Raw genomic sequence first — 20,853 nt, 5'->3', positions numbered from 1 at the left:
CTACTCAGCTGGATGAGGCTGGGGTGGCCCAGCTGCTGTGACCCCGGCAGGAATGTTGAAGTCGCAGCTTCCCACAGGCTTGGAGCCTCCTCTGCCCAACTGCCCCAGCCTGGGTGTCCCAGCACTGGGAAGAGGCAGCTCTTTCCTCAGATGTTTCATTCTCTCCTGTGCCAAAGCACCTTGTCCAGCATTCCCCAAGGCCGGCACTTCCCCAAGGCATCCTGCAGCCCAGTCCCATGCCTGCCTGGTGTGCCTGCTTGCCAATACCAGCTGCACCAGGGGACTAATGCCCTTTCTGGAGGGGCTGTGGTGCCCCTTGGTGCCCCTGCCGCTCACCAGCTCCACCGCTGAATCCAGTTACTTCACAGATGCAAGCCCTGGGGACAGGGCAGCATTGCTCCTGCTGCCCGCGGAGCCACCACACTCATGCCGGGGCAGGTGCCGGCAAAGCCCCCGCTGCCAGGGTCCCTCTGCTGCAACAGATGCCATGCACCTGCACGTGGGGGTCCTGCCCAGGGCCGGCAGCAGGACCTGGGCAGGAGCTGGTGGCAGCGCTCGCCCTGTGGAGAGAGCCACCGGGAGCCAAGTCACTGCCGTGACTCTGCAGATCCCCGGAGGAGTGAGGAGCCCCGGGTGCTTGGTCCCAGCACCCAGCATCCCGCCCAGCCCTGGCTGCAGACCCTGGAGCTGTCCTGGCCCTGGGGCAGCACAGGAAAGTCTGGATTCAAATGCACTTTCCTATTTGGACGTTGGGCCCTGAGCAAGGGCGGCTTTGGGCCGGGGGCAGCCAGGGGCCGGGGGCAGTGGGAGCCAGTGTGGGCAGCCTGCGCCTGCTCTCCTAATTAGCCTTTCTGCTTTGTTAAACCATACCCCTCCACTGCCTGCCTGTAATGCTTTAAAGAATGATAGATACTAAATCTAATTTAATCTACTCATTCACCCATCACTATAGTACTAAAATAGGAATGTACCTATAAAAAGAGCATCGCCAGGCAGTGTAGGCCTAAATTACAGCTATTGTGGGAAAACCAGCTTTGCAAAGATAAAATTAATGTCAGTGTTTTCAATATATTGAAAAAAAAAAAGCAAATAATATTTTTTTGCGGCTTTAAAGCCTGTCCTGCGCCATGCAAGCAAGGTGGCCGCTGCAGTGCGGGCGCTCGGCCGGAGCCGGGAGCCGCTGTGCTGGGTCTTGCATCCGTGCAACACACAAGCAGGAGGGAGAAACCAGGTTTGAAACGAACCCACTGCTGCAACACACTACAATATTGCTCGGAATAGACTTGCTCCCTAAAAATATAATATGCTAAACTTGGCAGCAGCCCTTTTGGAAAGGAATTTTCCAAGCAGCCTTTTGCAGAGGCTGTTTCCCAGCGGGCCAGGCGCTGCTCAGCCAAGTCTCCTGCACTGTGGGCTGGGCAGCGCGGTGCGACCGCAGGCACCAGGGATGCCCCTGGTGAGTGGCACCTCGGGGGCAGCTCTGCAGCGGTTTTCAGCCCACCTGTACATCAACCTGTGCTCGTGTCCAGCCCTGCACGCACATCACTGCCCACACTGGGGTCTGTGACATGTTCTGACGCCGATGCTGAGCCTCAGAGCTCGGGTCTGTTTCGGGTCAGCACTGTGCCTTGTCCTGGAGCAATTAGCTGCTCACTTATAGTGAAGACACTTTTTAAGCGGCAACTGATTCCTCCGTTAATGAAGCGAAGCCACCAAAGTCTCCCTCTGCACCCAGGTCCTCGCTGAGCAAGAGCTAAATCTTACTGCCAAGCCCCACTGAAGGACACGGCGTTCCTGCCTGCTCCACCAGCGTGGGCAGCTCAGCCGTGGGCACACACTCACCCTCCCACCAGCCACACTGCAGCCCCCTCACCTCCTTCCCCCTGGGAGCCCTGCTCCTGCCCAGGTGCTGGATCATGGCAGGGCCCAAGGGGGGATTCCTGTATGCAGTGTGGCTGCACCATGCAGAGTGCTGTGCATCAGGGCTCCCATGGCTAGGGCCAGGGCAGCCATGCAGCTGCATGGGGGCAGCTGAGCTGCACGAGCTGCAAGGTGCCCGCAGCCACTTTGATGAGCCATTCACAGTGCCAGAGCCTGTGGGCAACTGTTTTTTTCCTGGCACTGAGCTAATCAAAGTTTTGCAGACAACTTAATTTCTTGGTCATTCCTTCAAATGTCAGGGAGCTACAAAATACAAGCAGCCTTCTTTGGGAAGAAATGCAGCAAATGCCAACGAGCTCCTTGAAGGGAGAGCACATGCCTGAAGGGGATACTGCGCGCAGAACCCATGGCCCCCCAGCTCCTGCCCCCCCTGGCCAGCCCAGCCAGATTCACATCCGTCCTGGCACAGGAGGAGTGGCGACCAGCACGGGCCCCTGCAGCCGTGGGACTCAGGCACCACCTGTGCCTATGTGTCCTCCCCAGCTCCGATGCAAAGACATTTGCCTCCCTATGTACACTCACACTCCAGCCAGGGAACCGTAACCTACAGGGTCTAAATCGAGCCCCTGGCAGACCCCACAGTCACAACAACTTTGGGGAGAGTTGGTTAAACCCCTCCAGGCATTTCTGGCACAGGTGAGTTGTGCTGGCTGGCAAGCTCCGTGGCAGGCACGTTCCCATAGGCAAAGGCATCATTGGCCCCTGCGCACCCCTCTAGCGCAGGTGTGCTGAAGGTGCATATGTCCAAAATCCAGAGCGAATTGAGGGCTGAAACACAAGGTACCAGGCAAGCCCATTGCTCAGCCAAGCAGGATGAGGAGCCTGTCAGTAGCATGTGCCCTGTGCCCCTTCCCCATGTGACGACTGCCAGCGATGTCCCTCTGCCTGATGCCTTGTTTCGACACGCACCAGGAACACCCTGTCCTCAAGTGCTGGGTGCAGAACCTCAGCAAGGGACAAGCCCTGGGAAGAGAATGGAGATTTTGGCCTTCATCGTGCTCATTAGCCGGGTGAAAATCCAACTCCAAATCTCTTAATAAAACCCTCCTTCCTGGCTCGTGAGTCCAGATCTGCTGCCAAGGAGCAAGAGGCTTCTGGGAGACCAGGGAGGAAGAGGCACTAAACATGACAGTCAAATTAAAACAAACAGGGCAATGGGGGAACCAGGAGCTGCTGAGTGCAGAGACCGGTGCATTGGGAAAGGTTTCTCCCTCCCAGGGACCCCAAACCCCACTCACGCACAGCCCAGCTGGGTGCTGGCAGCAGGCAGCCCGTGCCTGCCCGCAGTGCTGCCAGCCCCTGCTGCCTCCAGCCGCAGCCCCGGGAGCCGGCAGGCAGTGCAGCTGGTCCATGCCAGAGCGCTCCGCAGGGCCAGTGGCACAACCAAGCCCCTCATGGTGGCCGTGGGACTGGGGGATCCCAGCTGGAGAGGGAAATCCTCCACACTGCCACCCGCTCCCAACAGAGTCTCTGGGCCCCATGCTGGCTGCTGGTTCAAAGCATCCACACGCTCCCTTCAGAGGGACAGAAAACCTCCCTGGCAATGGGTGGGGGCTTGGGGGTGGTTTCTGCTTGGTGTCAGACATGCCCAGGCAGCCAAGCAGCAGCCACCGGGACCTTGGCTCAGCCTGGAAAAGCTGAGACCAAAATCCAGCCCAGCCCCAGCTCTCGCAGCCTCTGCCTGCAGGAGGGTGCAACAAATCATGCACTGGTCTTGGCCGGCCTCTGCAGCAGCCCCGCGTGAGCCCTGGCCCTGTGTGCACCCCATGGCTGCCACTGCACTTGTATAACCAGTGGCAGCACCAGCTTTGTCAGTCCCATCTCTAGTGCACCAGATGGAGTGACCCTGGGCCTTGCCATCCCCACCACCAGCACGGCCACTGTCCGGCCACAAGCCCGCTCGGACACAGGCTACGGACATCCCGAGGGACCGAAATGCTCCCCAGCCCTTGCTCGCTGGGGCAGGAGGGTTTGCACCTGCGCCGCCTGTCCTCAGCTGCCGGGTGAGCCACACAGGCCATGCCGAGCACGGTGAGGATGCTATGAATTTTTAAACCCCTGAAAGCACAAATGGAGCAGTTTGCCTGGCTGGGAGACGGGATTTCCGACGCAGCAAAGAGGCTTTTGAAGAAAACGATGCCTCTCCCGAGCTGCACTTCCCCTGGGACAACGAGCCCGGAAAGCCAGCGCGCTGGGTCCAGTGTGGGACCCAAGGACAGTCCCGCAGGACAGCACACCCTGGCCAGAAGTTAAGGACCAAACCGATGGCCCAGGCACCCTCTGGCCGGGCTGCCCAGACCTGGGGCTCACCAGGACCCGCCGTCCCCTCTGCAGCACCTTCCTGTCAACAGCAAGACAAACCCACGCACGCTCAACCCCTCGGCCTGGCTGCAGATGCGCACAACGTGACGGCATACACACACATACATGCACACGCGTGTGCATGCACAAGCGCATCACCTTCCCTTCTCCCCGGCGGCTGCTCAGGCCATGCCGGAGCCTCATTCATTTATCCGAGCATCCATCACCACCCTCCGCCTGTGCCGAACAGCAGCAGCGCTGAGGCAGGAAAGCACCGGAGCCTTGCCGGCAGCTCTGCCTGCCGCACTGCCCGCGCCTCAGCCCGCTCCCGGGCGCCTCGGCCGCAAACCCGGCGGCAGCCCCAGCGGAACCGCAGCCAGGGACCGGGAGTGGCCGCCGCCGCCGCACACCTCGGCGCCGCCGCGGGGCAGGTGCCGGAGGCCCCGCGGCCGGGGAGGAAGCAGTTAAGCTCCGACCCTCCGCCGAGAGGGAACCGGCGAAAAACACGTGTGAACCGGAAAGCAAAAAAAATCCCCCGGAGAGGGTGACTTACCTGTTGGAGGTAGAGGAAGGCTGGAGGACAGGGGAGAGAGTGAGGAAGCATGCCTGAGTTGGAGACAAGGAGGCAGCCCGAGTTAGCCATGGAGCACAGCATGTGTCGACAGGTAGCCGTGAAGCTGCTCGCGGGTCCGTCCTCTTCCGCACACCGCTATCCTCGTCTTCCCGGCTCGCCCCTCGGGCTCTCCCCTGCTCGGCCGTCCCTCCCGACCCCTCGGCGCTAGTTAGGAGGGATGCATCTGCGGCAGGCCGGCTGCGCCCGCGCCCCGGGAGCAGCGCTCGGCTGTTCACTTCGGTGCCATTAGACACTGGCACTGAGCGCACGGTCTGCAAAGGGTGTGTGTGAGCCAGAGCGGGAGCGGGGAGAGAGAAAGGAAGGGGAGGAGGAAGGGAGAGAGGGCTCGGGAGCGAAATAAAAGGGGTGGGAGTTGGAGGAGGAGGGGGAGTCCCCTGTGCATTCAGACATCAAACAGAGCTCTGTATAAAACGAAGAGAATCCGTAATGACATGAGAACAGCTGATCCCGCACTTAACCCCTCCGCCGCCGCTCGCAGATGGCTTCCCCGCCGCCCCTCGCAGCCCCCGGCCACACTCTGCTGCGCTGGGGAAGCAGGCGGGCAGGATGGGGCTGAGCGGGCAGAACCGTCTCCCTTCCCGGTGCTGGCTCCCAAGGGATGAAGGGTCTTACCGGGAGTTCTGGTGATGCAACACGGGCGCCCCGGGAAGCCGTGCAGAGCAGCCGGCACTTCCAGCCGCGCAGACCCCGCAATGGCAGTGCCGCGCCACGCTGGGCAGCCGCGGGAGTCCCCCACGCACACACAGCCGGACACGTGCACACGCACCACGCTCTCCTTGGGAGACACACACGCAGACAGGGACGGGCAGGGAGCCATGCAGCAGACCCAGCTCCGCCTCCCTGGAGAGAGGCACATACCTGCTCACGCCTGCAGCCCCGCAGCACGCACGGCACCGGCACCAGTAGCCCCGCGCCGCGCCGCCATGGGCTCACGGCACGGCGGGCAGGGCCGGCAGCTTGCCGGCTGCCCCTGCGAGAGGAGCCATGGCGGCAGCCGCGGCCCCGCCTGCACACCCTGGGCGCCGGCAGCTCGGCCCTGACAAATGCAAAGGCATGTGAGCCCCAGGCAGGGCCTGCTCCCAGCAGCCTGCGACCCTCCCCCCCCCACCTGCCTGCCAGCCCCCGGGGAGCCCGGCACCCTGGGGTGACACCGAGGTGCCCTGCCTGCCGGCATCGGCTTCCCCACATTCCTCGGAGCACTGGGGACACCCTGCCCTGAGCACCTTCCGTGGGCAATGGGCAGGGGGCTGGCACCCGCAGAGCTTGAGAGGCTTTTTGGCATTTCAGGCTGGCCTGCCGGTGCTGCCAGCATCCCTGACGCATCAACACCATGCACACCTCTGTCACAGCTGCCATGGCAATAGCCTATGTGCCAGTGCCCATGAGGGACACTGGTGCGGGCACGCATGTGTGCTTGTTGGCTCCCTGGTCCCACCTTGCGCCTCCTCCTAACGTGGCCCCGCGGCAGCCCCAGCACCCTCTGGTGCTGCACAGCTCAGGGCTGGCACGGGTGTCCCTGCCCCAGCACCCCACACCACCAGCGCTGCATCACTCCTGAGTTCAGAGCCGTGGCCAGCAATGAAGTAGCCGGGACGGCATTGTGCTTGGGTATGTGGGAAACAAAACCTGGGCTCAGTTCAGTTTCCATCTTGGCCAAATGTGATGCACAAAGGCAGGTCTGTGCCAGCAGCTGCTGATGCTCCGTCTCCGCCGGAGCCTCCAGCACACGACCAACCCTATTTGGAGGCTGGGATTTTCCACAGTATCCCCAGACATAGCGACATGCTGCAGTGTCCTGGTACACTCGCAGCGGTTCCCGTTTCTGCTGCAGATACACAACAGCAGCGGTGTGTGGCACGGCTGGCCTGGAGGCACCGGGCAAACCTGGCGGAAACAAACAGCTTTGGGAAAAGCTGTCCTGAAGAAGCTGCACCTGGGGCAGAGGGGGTGCCAGCCTCCCGCGTGGGGTCCTGCTACTGGGGTGACCATACTCTAAAGTGACCACAAGGTGCCAAATTGGGGGGGAGGGGGATGCCAGACCAGGAAAAGGGTTTCTCATCACCACCACCCCATGGTACTGAGAGCCGAAAAAAGTCTGGCAGCGACATCTGCTACCAACAGTATCCTCCAGCTGCTGCTCCTTGCAAGGAGCGTGGGCTGCAGTGAGCTCCTGTGTCCCACCACAACCACGCGCCCTCCAACTCCCAAGGGACCACAGCAGACCCTGATGCAGCAGCCTGTCCTGCACACCTCAGTGCTCAGACCCCACGCTCGTCACTCGCCTCCTGCTCCCGTTCCCCAGGGACTCCTGTGGCCCTGGTGCTGCACTCTCCTGCATGCTCCAGCGCCCAGGGCAGGACATGGGACAGCTTTGCAGCGGCTGGGTGACAAGCATGCCCTCCCACAGCCCCTCAGACAGCTGTGGGGAGAGGGGCCCCACCCGGCACCTGCATGTACCTGAGCACTGCACAGCACCCTGGCACAGGGCGAGGGATGCCCTGGGCAAGGTGATGGGCAACTCCAAAGGCCCTGGGCCGGTCTGGCTCCAGCACGGTTCCTGCACTGCTCTCAGGCAAAGGTGAAAAGGGAAGGGCATGGCCTGATGCTCTGAGCTTGCAGTGCCCAACCAAGACAACCACGTGAGGCAAGGGCTGGCTCCAGGCTGAGGTAATCTGCCTGTTCTTCCCCGCGCCAGAGCCTGGCTCCGGGCAGGGTGACTCAAAGGCGCTCCTGGCTGGGGGCAGCGACACGAGCCCTGGCATTGCCCCGAGCCAGCAGCCCACGTCGCGGAAAGGTCCAGGCTGGCTCCAGCCACAGGCTGTCCTGCAGGGAGAGCACACAGAGTGATGTGCTGGGCTGATACCCTGGCCTCAAACCCACTGGTGTAGACCCTCTGCACCACTGGCTGTGTTTCTGCAGGATAAACAGCTTGGCAGTGGGGGAACTGGGCATGGCTCTGGGAGCTGAGGAGCCTTCAAGTCTCCTCTCTCCTTCCTTCAGCCATCACCAACACCTACCTGGTGGCAGAGATGCCCCCACAGCAGCAGGAGCCCCTGCGGGACACCAGCACAACAGGGCGGTACCAACCCACTGGCCTGCTCCAGCATGGGGAACACGTCCCCGGCCACCACCAGCTGACGTCCTTCACCCTGCTGTTCCCAGCTGCCCCAGCACTGATGCTGTGCTGCAGCCCCAGCCAACAGCACCAGCACCAGGGCTCTACCAGGGCAGTCCTTTGGTGCCCAGGCCTGAGGACCCCCAGGCAGGGCTGCCCAGCCCTGCAGAGCTGCAGCCCTGGAGGAACCCCTCCAAAACTCAAGTCTCCTGGAATGAAAGTTTATTTATCTGTTTAATTAAGATGTGTTCACCAGGCGCACAGACCCCGTTCCATCTGTCTCACTTACAGCCGCATCCCAGTAAAATTAAACCTAATAAATATCAGACGAGGGAAAGCAAAGGGCACATGTAAGATATATGATCAAAGGCAGAAGTTGCACAGGGCTGCAGTTCTAAGCACATCTTTCTCTCTGCCCTTCGGGGATGGGTTGGTGATGCGCTCCCATGCACAGGATGGGGTTGGCTTTCCTTCAAATCAGCACTATTTTCGTTTTTTATTTATTTTAAATGAACCCTCGAGGGCTCCTTCGTTTTGTTTTCTGGAAGGGGGAGAATAACGTGGCACCAGGACAGAAGCAGCCTCGGCCACTGGTTTGGAACCCAGTGGGGCACCAGGGCTGAGAGGCAGAGCCTGTGCTGGGATGCCTGATGGGCACGCACCCCCTGAACTGCCAAGGGAACTCGTTGGGGAAAGCGTGATGCTCTGCACTGCTCTCAGGCAGCTGTGATGTACTGGCCATGCATGGCTGGGAGCTGGCCCAGCGGCAGATAGCTGCTGGGAGGTGCCCAAGGCAGCCGGTGCAGTGCTGCTGGTGCAGTGCTGCCGGCTCCCGCTCCTGGGGAGATGCCAGAACTGCTGGGTGCTCAGCTCCCCTCTGAGGCACACTAGCCTCCACCATTTGGAAACTCTACCCAGCAGAAATGAGGGCTCCGAGGTCTGCCCCTGAGCCTGCCTGAGCATGTGGTACTGTGCAGATTGGCAACGTGGCACGGCTGCGGCATGTCCCACACATCCGAGGGCCCCCCGCACACATTGCACCAAGCCTGAGCACATGTCAGAGCCGCTGCCTGCCAAGGGCTGCCCCCGGCACCATGTCCAGACCGTGGCCCACTCCCCACACGGGATGCGATAGGAAATCACAGCCCCCAGCACTGCAGTCCTCATTGGGATGCCATCCCACATCCTCTCCTGGCAGAGTGGGATGACGCAGTGGTCCATGGATCTGCCATGAGGCCGCAATGCACAACCACAGGTGGGCCAGATGCCTCAGGCGCTGCAACTGTTTAACAGGACCCCATCACATCCCCCAGCACGCTCCCACAGCACAAAGCTGAGGCACAAGCCCAGATGCTGCTGCTCAGGAGAGCTGCCAAGAGGGGATGCAGGTCAGGCTGAGGCGCAGTCGCTGCTGTGAGGACCAGCAAGGCTGGGTGCTCCCAGCCTCCTGGGCGTCAGCCTGTGAATGCAATACCAGCAGTCCTGCAGCACCCAGCAAGCAGGGCACCCATCTAGTCCTCTCCTCCCACCCACTCCAGAATGCCCCCAAGCCATGGCATTCATTAATTAAAAGCTCATTAGCAGTTAGTCATAGACATAAAGCGATTAGATGAAGGCGCTGATGGATCTAGGCTGCTGTGAAGCAAGGGGAAGATCTTGCACCCCTGTTGGCTCAGCTGCAGGGAGCACCCCAGTGCTGGGCACAGATCAGGACAACAAAAAGGAACCAACAGAGGTGACAGGTGAGAGCACCATGTGCCAGCAGGCTCTGCCTCGCAGAGAGGTCCCTACCCACCACCCCAGCCACCTCCACGCCATCACTGTGCTGCTGCTCCCTCTGCCTGAGACCAAGGTGCTCCTGGCCCCTCTGTGCAGGGGCAGCATCCAGATTTGCTGGGACTGGACTGGGACAGGGATGCCTCTCCCACTGCCAAGGAGAGTGGGAGGAGCAGGAGGCTATGGAGGCTGTGCACCCTGAGCGTTCCCAGGCAGGGTCGCCCGACCATGGGACTTGCTGGCACAGAGCACCCAACACTGGCAACAGCACAAACCAAAATGCTTCCTCCTGCCACCAGCATCGCCAGCCCTGGCCATGTCACAGTTCCTGCTCATACTGTCCCAGCACCACGTGCTGCCCTGAATCCCCACACACTCACTCCCCTATCTCTGGAGACAGCATGTGGGAAAGTCACCTTGAGGGGGGGAATTAGAGAAAAATTGGGTCCTAATAGAAGTGTAGTATTACAGAAAGCTTTTTAGGGTAAAATACAGCTATCGCCTTCAGGACAGTTGGCATGCACGGAATCTACATCACCGCAGTTCCCCAAGTGACACAACCTGCTGTCCTAGAGAAGCAGTGGAGGGTGGAGCGGAGACACTGAGGCCAGGCTCTGCCGTGCTCCCTGCAGGACTGGGAACATGATGGTACCAAACAGCTGATAAGCTGCACAGCGGCTGTAAAATATATGAGAAGGTGTCTGTTGCTGGGCCAACAACTGTGGCGACGACCAAGCAAGAGCCTTATTATCTGCGACAGAAGGTCCCGAACTAGGCCCCCTCAGCACTTCCAAAGCCTTCTGACGAGGATGTGCTGACTGCTAAAAGAAAACAAACTGCTGAAGAGAGAAAATTCAAGGATGCTAGGGTAAAATAATTATGGTAGGGGGAGATCGTGATCTCCTACTCAAATGGTCCCACTGACAAGAATGAATCCCCCCTTGGGGAGCATGTGCAGTAAATTTAAAATGAACTCTACCTTTAAATGAAAGCAAGAGAACTTTACACCCATCATAATGAAGGAATGTATGACTAGAGTCGCCCAAGCTCCACCTGAGAGCAAAGAGAAGTATAAAAAGTGAATGAATGAGGGGACAAGGGGGGAAGACACCACTGAGAACAAGTGAAGGGAAGACACCACCGAGACGGACTCCTGGGACCGGCCGACGGGCTGAGCTTTGCTTCTCCCCCCCTTGGGACACCTCAGGTGACACCTGGACTAATGCTTCCTCGGGAGACTTAGAAATATCTCCAGAGAGTTACTTTTTAATATTTGTAGCCAGGCTGTATCGTTGTAACTTTTCTGTGTGTTTTATACTTCGTAACATTTTATTTGCATGTGCCCTTTGCAGACAGTCACTGTCACCGGCAATCCAAAAAACTGTCTCATCTGTTGCACAAATAAACCTGCCCTGTTAAGGCAACCAAACCCTAGAGCGTGGCCATGCTAGTTCATGAGCGTGGCTGGACTGGCAGTGCAGGTGCTATCAGTGTATCCAGAACCGTGGTAGTTAAACGTGACTGGACTGATAGGGGTGCATTGGAAACCTAGCCCACCTAACCTCCTACATCCCTGAGGAGAGTTGGAAGGCAGGGTGGGGTGCGGGTGGGGTTATTTTCTGCTAAATTACTCCATCCCCTTTAATGCAACACAGCCACACAGCCACCTTCAGAACGCTGGTTTCTTCATCTCTGAAAGACAGAGTTTAAACTAACTGCAGGTGCATTGGAACCCAATACGGACATTGCAATCAGGGTGCAAGGACCTCCAGGAAGCACAGGTGGGATGTTGGGGAGAATGCCCCAGTCTGGCCAAGCTCCTCTGCACCCAGTTAAACCGCCTTTCCATCTTCCCCTGCTCCTTCTCCTCCAGTGGCTCTCGAGGTGTCAGTGCCTGAACTCCCAAAGAAGCCGGAGACTGTACTGAAAATCCCCACTCTGTGGCTTCCCAGCACTCTCACTGCTGCTGTCCCAGACCCTGCCTTTGCCCCAGCTGCCACCTCCCCGCCTGCCACAGCGGCCATGAGGTCACAGATCGCAGGCAGGGGTGGTGACGTCAGCACCCAGGTATGATGTCACCAAGTGAGGAGGGAACTGTGACCAACACACAGCAAGTATCTGAGAGCTGTAGCAGCCAGGAGGGGAGCAGAAATGCAGAGAAAGCACATGAAAGTTTAATGGGATCTAGGAAAAAACAGCACCTCACTGAAACTTTCCTCACCCACTGAGGGGGGGGTGGGAGGGGGTCCTGGGGACACTTCAACCTCTGACCAGAGCTGCCAGCACCATGCAGAGCAGGAGAGCGGCTGGGCCAGCACCCAGGGACATACTGCTGCCCCTTGTGCCATCCCTCCACTGCCCTTCAGCCCATGCAGGCAGTGCCTCAGGACCCTTGGTGCTCGCCACTGAGCGGAGCCCAGGTTGCAGCTATCCTGCAAGACGTGTGAGGAGGGAGGCCAGTGCCCCTGTCATGCGGCACAAGCAAACAGTGCACAGGCACCTACCAGTGTCCCATCACATCTGAGCTCTGAGCCCACTGAGGGACACGCAGCGGCTCCCACAGGGACAGGGTTTACACCCGTGTTTGAGCAGGACAAGCAGGAGCTTGTCACCACAGCGGTGAGAGAGCCTGGCTTCTCGCCTTCAGTCAGCATGGCCCTTCCTAAAGCCCTTTCACTTGACAAAATATTTACATGAAATAGCAATTAGGCTCCCTAGATTTAATGAGAATTAACATGCAGGCAGAAGAACTGTGGCGGAACAGATGCTGCTGAGCACCTCAAGCTCATGGGCTGCGTGGACAGTGCCAGCAGAGCTGCAGCAGGTAAAACAACTGCGCTGAACTCGGCAGGGTGTGCCACACCAGCACTGCCAGGGCCAGAGCCATGGCCACCACAGGGCCCAGTGTGGGGTGGAGGATGATGCAGGAATGATGGAGGGTTATGCAAAGAACAAGCAACTGCAGATGTGGGGACCTGAAACGCTGCATTCCCAGAGTCCCGTGCTTCCCTGAGATCAGACCCACTGCCTGACAAGGGGTTCCCAAGAAAACGCATCCCCTGAGCTGGTCCAATGCCGCACGCTGGCCTTGCAGACTGCAGCTGGGGACTTTGGCAGCAGCCCATGGGACACCAGTGCAAGGGGCAGGATGGGACAGTTGAGGCTGCCCAGAGGGTTAGAGCATCTCCAAGCATGGGTGACAGCAGGGGCATGTGGGGCACTGCTGGTTCTGGGCACGGGGAAGCCTGTCCTGAAATGCCACCAGGAGGGGCAGACAGGTGATGTGGGCAGTGGGAGAGCACCAGGCAGGAGGTGGTCTGGAAGCAGACACTCAGTCCTCATTATAAGGCTTTTTAAATGCACAGACAGGATATTAGCGTTTAAACAGGCTGTAGGACTCCAGGGCAAACTTTAAAAATCATAATATTTATAGAACCGTCTTTCCACTCGCCCCACATGCTCTTTATTTCGCTGGCAATTACTGCTAATTTGAAGACATTTTGCTTTGGCATCTCAGCCTGTTGCAGTGTCGATTACCAAGCCACCCGCTGCCGCCTGCCACCGCAGCGCTCCCCGCAGTGCTCCTGACGGCGGCCACGCTCCCGCCGCACAGGCAAAGCAAACCCCTCTGCTTCCTCCCATGCTTGCAAGGGAAAGATGTCCATGATGCCAAGAAATGACGTTCAGCCGCTCCACTGGGAGCAGAGCCCTCGCCCAGCCTCTCTCCCAGCGGGAATGCCACTGTGCCCCGCATGATGTTGAGACCCAGCCATCCTGGGCTTGCTGGCCACATGCACCACGCAGAATAGGGAAGGGGGACCCTTGAGCACTGTCCCAGACAGAAAACACATTGCAGGGAGCTGTGCTTGAAGCTCCCATGGGGACAGGCACCTCAGTGCTGCTGCCCCACGCTTTGCACCACCTGGAACTCTGTAAAGTCATGTGGCACCTATGAAGCTGCAAGTGGAAACTCTAGAGCAGTTTGCTTTCACAGCCGTGGTGGCTCATTAAGTCCCTAGGCAGAATTAATGCCCTAGCAGAAGGCAGCTCTGCAAGCCCCAATGGGCTCCTGACCGGCAGGAATCAGTGGCTGCACCGAGATCTCTCATGACAAAGCACCTTATGCCTGAAAGCTGCTTCCCTGAGAAACAATGAATTTGCATTACCTTCCTCCTCCCCATAATCTCCTTCCCCCAAACGCCCCTTCACCCAGCTCTGCTCTGCTCCCTGCTCCGAAATCCAGGGGCATGCAGCTCCCCAGAGCATGTAACCCCCAAGGGCTGCCACAGCCCACCAGCCCCCTGCCAGCTCGGCCAGCGCTCGGGGAGTGGGAGCATGAAAGGGGCTGGGAAGCCACGGGAAGCCCCTTGGGATGGTGCAGAGCCCAACACTCAGCCCAGCTCCTGCACCTTAGGGGAGGATATGAAGCCCCTGGGAGGCTGCGGGCCTCTGTCCCCTTCCCCTCTGCTCACTGTCACAGCCCCACCAGGAGAGGAGCTCACATCCATGTTCAGCATCCCATCCCTGAGCGAAGTGCCTGGGCAGACCCCATCACATTCCCCTCCTCCCCGTCCCTGCTCCAAGCCCTTGAGATGGCCATGGGTGGTCTCAGCTGGTCCCCCACCAGCCGTCAACCCTGCATGGCTTGACAGCTCAACTAGCGCAGGGAGAGCCAGAGCTCCAGCAGAGCCCAGCCCTCCCACCCATGCCCCTCACCTCCATGGGGCACAACCAGACAGAACCTGGCGGCTCCGTGGGCTCCAAACTGTCCGAACAGGGACTGCGCTGCTGCGGAGGGGCCTCAGAGTCCCCAGAGGGCTCTCAGCAGCCTCAGCCACCAACCTCAAGCTTGGGATATAAGTGTGGGGGCTGCCCCATGAATGACTTTCCAAATCTTGGGTGGGCACCTGTGGGAGACAGCAGATCCCCAGGCCATAGAGGCTGGCTGATGCTCTGGCTCTGCACAGACCCATCACCTGGACACCCTGCTGCTACCACATCCCCTCCAGCATAGACCCCCAGGGCAGGCTCCAGAGCCCCTGCCCACCAACCCAGCACAGCCAAGGGGGGACAGTCAGGGAAGTGTTTCTGAGCAGCCTCTGGTCACCCTGGGCAGGTGAGGGGGCTGCTGCCTGTGGCCAGCACTGTGGGGAGCCCAGAGGGAGCAGACGGGAGGCAGGACTGGGGTTTGGGGTGCCCTCAGGCAGTGATGAGGCTGCAGTGCCCAGGCAGGGACCCCTGCCTGCCTCTGCTGCTTGCCTCTTCCTCCCCAACGCCAGGCCTTCCTCCAGCATCACAGCCTGTCCCCTGCCTGTAAGCTGTAGGCAGCGAGTGCCTTGCTGGAGGAGGAGGAAAGCTCTCTGTGGCCAGCGGCTCAGCTGGGAAAGGACAACAGCAAGAAACGACCCCGACCCTGAGCAAAACCCTGGCAGAGAGGGCGGGGAAATCCCACCCTTGGTGGTAGTACCTACCCAAATATACATCATCATGTTGGCAGCAGGGTGCCGAGGAGCTCCGTAGGATTGGTGGGAGGGTGGTGGGCTGCTCGCTGAAGCCGGCTGTGCTGAGTGCCGCTCCTCCTCCGTGGGCTCTCTCCCCTTGGGTGCTCGCTGTCTGGCTCCAGCGCCAAGGGCTGGCGTGGGCAGATGCCCTGTGTGCTCGCCTCCCTCCCCAGCGCAGCGTGGGTGCTCGCCGCGGGCCACGCTTCAGAGCCAGCTGCCCGCGTCCGACATGCTGCTGCTGGGCGGGCTGGAGAGCAGGGACCAGAGGACTGATGTGGGGACAGCCCTGGGCATGCAGCGGGGCAGGGGCTTACTCGTCCCAAGGAAAAAAAAAAACCAAAACCAAAAACGGTGAGAGGGAGGGATAAAAATTAAATCCTCTCTGGCGTTTTTAAGAGCAAAGGAAAGGGTAAGCGCATGAGGGGAAGCCACCTGGAGTGCCTGGGCGGGGGCTGGGGCCAGGCGGCCAGGCTGGGTGTTGGGGGGCAGTGGCAGTGGCAGCGTGTGCGCTCGGCACAGCGTGGGCTCCCGCGCTGACACTCGGAGGAGCTGATGACCTGCCTCAGCATTTTTCAGGCTACCCTGTCAATAAGGGAATCCGCTGCTCTCGCGGTTAACCTGCGAGGTGCCAGCCGGTTTGCACGGCCATCTGCTGCCCATCTCTACTCCTGGCCGGTAGGGATGTTCGCCCGTGGTCCAGCAGGTCCTGCTGGGACGGGCTGTCTTGGGGACCCCAGCATTGCCTACTTTGCAGGATGCAGCTAAGCTGTGGCCTGAGGTGGGGCAGAGCCAGCAGCGCCCAGTCCCCACATGCGGGAGCAACGAGGGTGGTCCCTGCACAAGCCGGCTGCCCTGCAGCCCAGGATGTGGCTGCCGCAGTCTGCATGAGAAGGGCACCCAGAAGTTCCTACCAACACTGGGGCAGCAGCCGTCCCTCCATCCCCAGCATCACACCCCAGTAGACCCCTGGAACAGAAGCTAGGTGGAGACCCCGTCCCTCAGGGGAGAGTCGCTGCAGGGTGGGCCGTAGGGACAAGCCCTGCTCTGGCTTTGCCTGCAGTGGGGCTCCAGGGGCAGGACGGACCTTCCCACAGGGCGCGAGCTCCCAGCCGCCTGCGGCACAGGCTGCAGGCATGGCTCAGCAGCAGGGCAGCACCGCTTGTCAGGCAATAAATCTCCGGTCCTTCTGGGGCACCACTCGGCAGAGGAGAGTGAGGGGATTGTGTGCACTGAACCAGACGCGGGAGCAAGGGAATAAATAAGAATAAGGGAAGGTGCAGGAGCGAGAGGGGTGGCAGATCGGTCTCTGGGGCCCAGCTGGCTCTGACATCTCCAGCCCCATAATCATATTCAAAGCAGAGCCAGGCTGAGGCATTTCTCCTCCAGCACAGCAATAAAAGAAAGCAACACTCTCAATAATTCAGCACCAGCAGAGGGTGATAAAGCAGAGGAGCCACCACTGCAGGCAGCTGGGGCGGGAAGCTTCCCACTCCCTCTTATATCTTGGTGATCAAAACCATCTCCTCTTTCTCTGTGCCCTGCCAATGCAGCCGTGGCCATGGCCTGGGGCCCCACAGCCTGCTGGATGCCCATGTTGTTGCATGGCATGTGCTCTTGGTATGTGTCGGCTGCATGGAGACCTGGGGCAGAGGGGCCCAACGCAGCAGAATAAACCCCCTCCACCAACATGCAAGCCAAAAGCTGGAGGGGTCCTGGGCATGGAGGCAGCACCATCCTGGAGCCAGGGCAGCACGGGCAGTGGGAGTGCTTCCTGAGCTCAGCTCCCTGGCTCAGCTCTCTTCCCAATGCTGTTTCACCTTCTCTCACTTCAGCATCCCCAGTCCCACATCCACACACTCCTCACCCTAAGGCACCTTTGCAAACAGCAGCCCATCACCCCGCAGCCATGTCCCAGCTCTCCCATCCAAACTGGATGCCAGGGCTGCTTTGGCTGCAGGACATCAACCCCACTGTCACCTCCCCTTGCTGCAAGGGCACATCTCTCCAGACACAACTGTCCAGCCACAGCTTGGAGTGCTGCAGGCCTCTGCAGCCCACTGCAGCCCCAGGGACTGACCTGAGTGCCACCTATCCCCCATACGCAGCTGGACACCGGGAGGGAGCAAAGCCTTCACTTTGGCACAGGGAGCAAGTTGCAAAGACATCAGTACAGACATGAATAAATGCCATAGATGCGGTGCTTAGGGACATGGTTTAGTGATGGACTTGGCAGCACTGGGTTAATGGTTGGACTTGATGATCTTAAAGGTCTTTTCCAACCTAGATGATTCTATGAATGTCAGAGGTGGAGGCAAGCCCTGGGCCCACAGAGAGCTCCCTACCCATCCTGTTGCCCAGCCCAACAATCACCTGTGCCTGCCTGCTCTAGCTGTGCTGCACCAGGGCTGCCGCGTTTTGCCGAACAGCCCAGCACAGAGCCAGCCAAAACTCAGACTCTCACCCCCACACAGCAGACCCAGCACCCTGCGCCCCAGCCCCACAGCCCACGCCACTGCTGCTGACCAGTACATTCCCTCCCCAGGCTCACAGCTGTGGCCCAGCCTGGGTCACGTTACCTGCAAACCCAGCTCCCACCCCAGCCTTCCCACTCCTCACAGCTCCTTTTCCACATTTCTCATGCCATCTCAGGACCCTTCCGGACCACGGCCCCCTCCCAGTAGGTCACTTTCATCCTTGTCCTGCCGACGACAAGAGACAAGAGCAATTCCCCGCCCCGCCCCCCCCCAAACACCTCTTTCCTCCGTCACTTTTGCATGGCGACAGATCCCCAGTGCCCATCACCACTGCCTCAGCCACCACCCTGCCTTGGTCCCACTGCTGCATGGACACCTCTACACCAAAGCTGGGGCACAGAGGGATGGATGCATCAGCATCCTTATCCCCAGACCCTTGTCTTACCTTTCCTCCTCTACTTTGCTGGCTTAGACCGGGGGGAGCACAGATGTGTGCTGTACCCAGCAGGATGGACCTTTGGGGGGCACTTTGGGCTCCCCACCCTGTGATGGGATCAGTCTACGGCCATGAAGCCCAGCAACACGAGGTTATGATGGGAGGAGCCATCCTCATTGCCCAGTGAGCACCGGGCTGGCAGGCGGCACCCAGCCTGGTCCCCCCTTTCACATGTACGAGCCATCACCTGCCCAAGCTGGGTCTCAGCCCAGGAGACATCATGAGCTGGTGTGACATGTCACAGCATGGGCTGCAGGACAAACATCCCCTGCAGTGGACAACTGCCAGGCCAGGGCCAGGACCTGGGGCTGGAGGTACCACCCTGGTAAGGGCAGAGTCTCCTTAACGGGCTTCCCCAGGGACTGCTTCCCAGAGCGGCACAGAGCACAGACAGACAGACAGCAAGGTCAGCACACGCAGACAGCTCACAGACACTGCAGCCCTTGGCCCTCCTCAGCCGAGACTCACGCCACTCATGTCACACCTGTGTGGGGGCTCAGCGCCCAGTGGGTGCCAGGGGCTGCTGGTGGAGAGGAGCGGGCAGCCTTCCTCTGGCCCTCCCTGGTGCACAGGTCTGTGCCTGCCCACCTGCCCCTGCCGGACCCCAGAGCCGTGGGCAGAGGGTGCTGCCATGCCCCACCCAGCCCCGTGCAGCTCAGACAGCAGCACCCATCACCTGCCCCTCAACATGCAGGGTTTAGCATGCAGCTGTTAGCGTGGACCCTAGAGAGACCCTGGGTACTGAGAGCAGCAGCTCAGGCTGTGCAGCACGGCCAAGGGGGCCCAGGAGCCGCTGCCCAAGCCGCAGAGCATCTCCTCACCTCTCTGACCCGTCAGAAATAAACGCCTCTGTACCTTTTATTCAGCCCAGCTCCTCCTGCGGTGCTCACGCTGGGCTCTCTAAGAAAAGACAAGAAAGAGGAGGAAGAATTAAAATCAATTATCATCATCACTAACCTGCTTACAGTCAATGCTAGTTGCTCATTGATTGCAAAATATTCAAATACAAGTATGAGCATGAGCATTATCTCCCCGTGTGTGCTGGGAAACCTGCGCTGGGTAAGAGCCGCAGCCAGGCTGGGGGCTCAGCCTGGGGCGGCTGAATCCCAGCACCGAGCAGCAGCAGCACCTGCCTGCACACTGCACGGGGTGATGGGAGCATGACCCCTGCCTCCAGCTCTGCCAGCACACCTCAAACCTCACCCACCTCATACTGATGTGGGCCCCTTCCTCACCTTCCCCAGGACTCGGCAAACTCAGCCCTGGCCCAACACACAGCCCGCAGCTCAGCAGGACACAGCTATCGCAAAGTGCTGGACACACAGCCAGTTCAGTGTGCCCCAAGCCCTCTGCCCACCCCAGCTCACTGCATGCACCCAAGGATGCTCCCCTGTTTCTCCCCTCCCAGCAGTGTCCATGTCTGCCCCTTGCTCTCTGGCACAGTGCCATGCTCCTGCGAGGAGCGAACCCTGCAGCACATGGCTCTGCTGCTGCCATCCCAGCTCCGGGCACTTCTTGGAGAATATCGCCAAATTTCAAAGAAAACTTCCTGAAAGCTGCACTTCAACTAATTGGCTTTTGCAACATTGCCAACGCAAATGTTCATAAATCATGTCAGACCCTCAAAAATAATGAGAACAGCTTATACATCACAAGAGTTTTTTAAAAGAGGAAAAGAGGGCTGTTTCTGTTAACCACTTCTTTGGGGACCTGGAGGTGTTGAGTCCTGCAACATCTCCCCACTGACCCAGGTGGGCAGCAACAGCTCTACTTTTAAACACTGGAGCTGCGATGCTCCTCTGCCCCTCCTCCTCAGAGGACGGCACCTCAAGACAAGGCAGCTCTGGGAGCACAAGCGTGGCTGTAGGGACCCTGTGCCTGGGGCCAGGTGAGCGGCCACTGCTCCAAACCCACGGCTGGATCCCTGCGAGTGTGTGACCCACAGACAGTCTGGAGGCCCAGGCACGCAGCAGTGGCTCAGGAAGAGCAAAGGGTTCCCAGGCACTTCTGTTAGCAAACACTGCTCTTAGCCGCACAGCAGGATAATCAATTATGGTAATTCCTGCCTCAATGAATCAGATTCATGGAGGAGCACAGCTCATTAGGCTGGTGCTGACTTCCATTAGTGCTCTTATGATAAAAACCCTCCAGAAAGCTCTCACCCAGCTAGACATGTTTTCCAGGTTTGGGGGTCTCCCCTCACCGGCGCCTCCATGCCGGGGCAGACTCAGCTGTGAGACACAGGTGCCCTAAAAAAGTTGGTTGGGAACTCCCCAGTCCCCAGCAGCAAGGGGACACCACGACGCAGCCGTGAGCCCGGCAAAGCCTCCTGTCTCGCAGCAACCGCTCCCGAGGTCTTCCTTGCCAGGAAAGCGCTCACCAGGATCCCCGGCTGGGGAAGGCAGGAGACAGCAAAGCAGGAGCAGAGAACTCCAGCATGTGCTACAGTAGGTTTGGGTGTGCTGGAAACCCAGACAGCCTGTTTGGCAATGAATAATTGAAGGGTGCTCACTCTCCTCGGGGAGGTACAGTGATGGGTAAAATCTCATTTCCCAAACACATTTCCCAAGGAAGGCGCCTTCTGAGAAATACCCACGGCAGCTTGGGGCCCTGGC

The 20,853-nt window shown here is 59.5% G+C and overlaps 1 protein-coding gene across 16 annotated transcripts in view; it reads right to left on the bottom strand.

Moving 5' to 3' along the window:
* The window catches only part of RBFOX3 (RNA binding fox-1 homolog 3), a 188,720-nt gene that overhangs the window by 20,222 nt on the left and 147,645 nt on the right, over positions 1-20,853 (bottom strand). For 8 of the 16 annotated variants that reach the window (XM_055696976.1, XM_027801296.2, XM_055696967.1 and 5 more), the window contains 2 exons: positions 19,094-19,138; positions 4,796-5,277 (listed from right to left, as the gene is read on the bottom strand). The exons of 2 other annotated variants lie outside the window; for them this stretch is intronic. In XM_055696976.1, the coding sequence (XP_055552951.1) occupies positions 4,796-4,897 (102 nt within the window). In that variant the 5' untranslated portion in view covers positions 4,898-5,277; positions 19,094-19,138. Of the gene's footprint in view, positions 1-4,795; positions 5,278-15,238; positions 15,578-19,093; positions 19,139-20,853 lie in introns of all 16 variants that reach the window. 6 more of the 16 variants (XM_055697003.1, XM_055697008.1, XM_055696955.1 and 3 more) reach the window with 3 other exon arrangements.

This window comes from Falco cherrug, chromosome 1 (assembly GCF_023634085.1).
Source record: "Falco cherrug isolate bFalChe1 chromosome 1, bFalChe1.pri, whole genome shotgun sequence".
NCBI classification, from domain to species: domain Eukaryota; kingdom Metazoa; phylum Chordata; class Aves; order Falconiformes; family Falconidae; genus Falco; species Falco cherrug.
This window is presented reverse-complemented; position numbering and strand designations above follow the sequence as displayed.